We start from the raw sequence: 5,181 nt of genomic DNA on the forward strand, positions 1-5,181 counted from the left end.
TCTCTCTCTCTCTCTCTCTCTCTCTCTCTCTCTCTTCCTCTCTCTCCCTCCCTTTTGTTTTTCAAGACAGGGTTTCTCTGTGTAGCTTTGGAGTCTGTCCTGGAACTCACTCTGTGGACCAGGCTCGGCTCGAACTCACAGAGATCCACCTGCCTCTGCCTCCAAGTATTGGGATTAATCATGCCCAGATATGAAAAACATTTTTTAGAAAGGGGAACCAAATTTCTTGGTAAAGTAGAAGGGATCAATTAGAGTTTAACTTTAAATTTACTTATTTACTTACTGGGTTTTTTTTGTTTTGTTTTTTTGTTTTTTGAGACAGGGTTTTTCTGTGTAGCCCTGGCTGTCCTAGAACTCACTCTGTAGACCAGGTTGACCTTAAACTCAGAGATTCCCCGCTGTGCCTCCTGTGTGTTGGGATTAAAGGCATGCACCATCATGCCTGGTGAATTTAACATTTTTTTACCTTTATTTTTATATTATGTGTATAGATGTTCTGCCTGCATGTATGTCTGTACACCATGTGTGTGTGGTGCTGGCAGAGGCCAGAAGAGGGTGTTGGATCCCACGGGACTAGAGTTACAAACAGTTGTGAGCTGCCCTGTGGGTGCTGGGGGTTGAACCTGGGTCCTCCAGGAGAACAGTCAGTGCTCTTAAATGTTGAGAGTCTTTCCATCCCGCTCCCCTCCCCCACCCCCAATTAGTGCTTTTTTTAATGCAGCAAACAACAGCCAACTAAAGTTTATTATAGCAAAGATAAGTTTTGAAGTAGGTCTCAAAATATAAATGTTCATTCTATCTCATACAACTGAGGAAGTGAAAACCCGCTGAGTGGGGGGGTCGCAGTACTGGAGGCCGGCAGCAGCACGGCGTGGGCTTGAGGGCAGCTGTGGGGTGTGGCGTGGGCCAAGCTTTGCCACTGTGGCGATGCTGCCTGTCACTTCACCTTCACCAGTACATGTGTAGTGGAACTGTGCTGGTGTTTCAGCCACAGAGCTCCTAACTGATGGTTTCTGTTTTAGGAAGAGCAGATCTTCTGGGGGTGGCACAATGATGTCCATGTGTTTGACACAAAGACAAGGACTTGGTCTCAACCTGAAATTCAAGTAAGCACTAAGTTACCTGGAGCCTCCGGAGCCAAAGCCCTTCCTCTGAGCCCAGCCCACTCTCATTCTTGCCAGCTTTTTCTTTCTTGATAAACTCTTTTTGTGTGTTTGTTTCTGCGTGGGAGTGCTATTTTTATATTCATTGATATTTTTAAAATGCCTTTTTCCTAAGTTACTTGATTTTAGTAATTGGGTTTATAATTGCATGAAAAATAATTCTCCCTCTCTCCCTCCCTTTTCTGTCTTTGGTGTTTTGAGAGGGTCTCACTATGTGGACTATACTGATGTGGACTGCTGACCTAGAACTTGCAATCCTCCTGACCTTTACATCCTTGGTGCTAGGTTACAATTACTGAGACAGGGATTTTCTGTGAAGCCCTATCTGTCCTGGAACTCACTCTATAGACCAGGCTGGCCCTGAACTCACAGAGATCCTCCTGCCTCTGCTTCCCATGCAGCTATCCCAGGCGTGGCTCTCTGCAGCCGCTCTCCACCCCACGTGTCTGTGGAATTAGCAGCTCTCTTACAAAGCCCTTTTAAAACAGAGTCCAAGAGTTTTTTCTTTCTTTTTCCCCAGTGCTAGATCAAGTGAACAGCCTCATACGCACTAGGCTTGTTCTCCACCATGGAACTGTACCCTTAGCTCAACACCTGTGCTTTTACAAACCCGTGAGCTACATGCGATTCTACCAAGAGAAAACATATTATCACTATTATTTTATTCTGAACCAAACATAAATTCAGATTCATTTAAACAGTATATAGAAATCAAACAGATCAACACCTTTTAAAGATTTATTTTCATTTTATGTGAATGGGTGTTTTGACCACATGGATATGCGGGAAACGTGTGTATTGCCCGAGGAGCCTGGAAGAGGGCGTTGGATCCCCTGGAACTGGAGTTACGGAGGGTTGTGAGCTGCCATGTGGTGCTGGGAACTGAAGTAGGTCCTCTGCAGGAGCAGTCAGTGCTCCTGGCCGGTGAGCATCCCTCTAGCTCTAGGGACCAACTTTTTAAAATGATTTTTTTCTCAGTTTAACAGTTACAGAGGTAAATGCTAATTCTTTATATCAGCCGGATCTCAGTACGTTTATTCAAGTGAGCCTGAAACATCAGCTGAGCTTCATTCAAGATAAAGGATAGAGAAGTATTTTTTTTATAGTCTAAGAATTTTAGGAAGAGAAAAACAACAAAAAACCCAACTTCTAAAATCCAATATTGCCTAGGAAATGAGAAGGGCTTAAGTTGACTTAAACCATCAATGAAGTTGTTTTGTGAATTTGAGGACTTTGGGGGCCATGAGGAAATTCTTAGTCTCTGTGATGTAAAATTAGATCTTTGGTGTGGAGTAAGGGAAGAAAAGAGGAGAGATTTTTTAAATCTGATTTTTAAAATCTTTATATTTCAAGCTAAATTTATATAAACTTTCATTTTGTCGGGATGGTGGGCATTTAAGGACAGAGGGGTGCGTTTTCTTCTTGAAGAAGCTATTTGTAGTTCTGACTGAGCACAGGATGTGGCTGGTACAGCTGCCTCAAGTCTGCCTCTGTTCTGATCTCTGCTTGCAGGGTGGAGTTCCGCCACAGCCACGAGCCGCGCATTCATGTGCAGTTCTGGGAAATAAAGGGTATATCTTTGGCGGACGCGTTTTGGTCAGTGTTTTCAATGGAAATGATATTTTCATGGGTGATGTTTATCAGAACTTGTCCTCTGACTCTGTGGAGCATCTGAACATTCAAATAACCTAAGAGATTAAGCTGCACCTAGTGCTAATTTGTATTTGTCTTCTGTTTCCCAAAGAGACCCTCCACACTGTCATAGATGATTTTTAATCGTATTTTAGTGAGGACCCTTCACTTGCGTGCAGGGTCAGGAATGTTTAGTTTCTTAACATCTAAGCTGTTACTTTAAACCATCTCTTCCATTTGCTTCTCTGGCACATTATTCTGGGAGCTCCATATTAATTTTCTTAATCCTTAGAATTGATTTCCAGTATTTAAGCTTCCAGTGCTCAGTAGACTAGGGCAATTTGTGCTTGATCTGAACTTGTTTGCAAACTAACATTTTATTCCATAAAAGAGTTAAAACGCTGTCCAATCATTATGCTTTTTATTTCAGCAAACTAGAATGAATGACCTACACTATCTAAACTTGGATACCTGGACTTGGTCTGGCAGGTGAGTCTGAAGACCGCGGTCCACTCTGGAGGGATGGGTGTGGGCGGAATCCAAACCTTGGGTTTCTGACATTGAGCTGATATTTTTTTAGACTATGTATCTAAACAAAAAACATGAAATTTAAATTTTTTCCCCTGCTCCCTCCCTTTTGAGACAGAATCTCACCAAGTAGCCCGGGCTGGCCTTGAATTCTGGTTGTCCTGCCTCAGCCTCCCAAGTGAAAAGATTCCAGGTACCACAGTCAGCTAAATGGGGTTTGTGCAAATTATACAAAGCATAAAAATAGTAAGAGTTGAAAAGAATCATGTGAAAATATCGGCTTTAGAGTAAGTATTCTTTGGGGACTGGTCTAGTGGAGATGGAGTGGCTGGTGTAATCATTCCACACACCTTCACCTAGATAATGAAATGGATGAAAGACAGATTACATATTAACTTGGATATTCCTGTAATGCAGTGTAATCAGGGCTATATATTATTATAAAGTATAAATACTATTAAAGATAAAACCATAGGCTAGTTGATGGTGGTATGAAACTTTAATTCCAGCACTTGGAAGGCAGAGGCAGGCAGATTTATGAGTTTGACGCCAGCCTGGTCTATAGAGTGAGTTCCAGAACAGCCAGGGCTATACAGAGAAACCCTGTCTAGAAAAAAACTAAAATAAATAAATAAATAAATAAAACCACGAGGACTAGGGAAGTAGCTCAGCCAGGAAGTGCTTGCCTAGCAGACATGAGGTCCCAGCTCAGGTCCCCAGAACCCATATAAAAAGCCAGGTATGGTGTGTGAGCTTCCAGTCACAGCCCTAGGGAGGCAGAGAGAGGTGGATTATTAGGGCTAACTGGCCAATCAGCCTTCCTGAGCCGGCAAGTTCCAGGCGGGTGAAAATCCCTGTCACATATAAACACACAAACAAAGCTAATGTAGACAACTCCTGAGTCACAGCCCTGTTGCTGGCCTTTGGCCTCCACACATACACAAATAAAACCGTGACTAGCCAGACACAGTGCTACACCAAGTAATCTCACTTGTATACTCAGGAGGCTGAGGCAGGAAGACAGTGAGTTTGGGGTTAGCTTTGGCTACATGGCAAATTTGAGACCTGACTGGGGTATATAGCAAGACCTTGTCTTTAAAACAACACAAACCCCAGCAAATAAAAAAATAAAACCATAAAAGTGTGAGAAGAGCTGGGCGGTGATGGCGCACACCTTTAATCCCAGCACTTGGGAGTCAGAGGCAGGCAGATCTCTGTGAGTTCAAGGCCAGCCTGGTCTACAGGGCTAGTGCTAGAATAGGCTCCAAAGCTACAGAGAAACCCTTTCTTAAAACAAACAAGCTAAAAGTGTGAGAAGAAAATATCTAGTTATTCTTAAAACTTTGGCATTAAAGATTATGTAACCCTGAACTCGGTAAGTAAGAAAGACTTACTCATAAAACCAGCTAAAGATTAAAGATTTCTCTACAAAAAAAAGTACACAAAATACTAAAAGGCATATTGGAAAATGGAAACCAGAAGTAAACTGAAAGCAATATTTATTTATAGCCTTTTTTTCTTTTAGAGAGAAAGTTGAAGTCAAAAGTCCCCAAGAACTCTTAGAGGGGAAAAACCCGACAATCTAGTAGGAAAATGGGAAGGACACAGAGGAGCAGCTCCCAGAAGGAACGGGTGCCCAGAGGCCACCCGAGGCCACCCGTGCTGAGCTGTGGGAGCACACTTGTAGAAGTATGGGCGGCACAGTTTCTTCCTGAAAGGCAGCCTACAGTGTGCTTCAGCTAGACACTGGAGCGGGCGGTGGTGGTGCACGCCTTTTCTCCCAACACTCGGGAGGCAGAGACAGGTAGAGCTCTGGAGTTTGAGGCCAGCCTGCTCTACAGAGTGGGTTTGAGGCCAG

At 43.3% G+C, this 5,181-nt stretch overlaps 1 protein-coding gene across 3 annotated transcripts in view; it reads left to right on the plus strand.

Annotated features, from left to right (window-relative positions):
• The window catches only part of Klhdc1 (kelch domain containing 1), a 36,976-nt gene that overhangs the window by 14,502 nt on the left and 17,293 nt on the right, over positions 1 to 5,181 (plus strand). For 2 of the 3 annotated variants that reach the window (XM_026780119.1, XM_005343139.2), the window contains exons 6-8: positions 1,023 to 1,106; positions 2,676 to 2,759; positions 3,226 to 3,284. In XM_026780119.1, the coding sequence (XP_026635920.1) occupies positions 1,023 to 1,106; positions 2,676 to 2,759; positions 3,226 to 3,284 (227 nt within the window). The remainder of the gene's footprint in view (positions 1 to 1,022; positions 1,107 to 2,675; positions 2,760 to 3,225; positions 3,285 to 5,181) is intronic. The other variant, XM_026780122.1, reaches the window with a different exon arrangement.

This window comes from Microtus ochrogaster, chromosome 1, assembly GCF_000317375.1.
Source record: "Microtus ochrogaster isolate Prairie Vole_2 chromosome 1, MicOch1.0, whole genome shotgun sequence".
Taxonomy (NCBI): Eukaryota; Metazoa; Chordata; class Mammalia; order Rodentia; family Cricetidae; genus Microtus; species Microtus ochrogaster.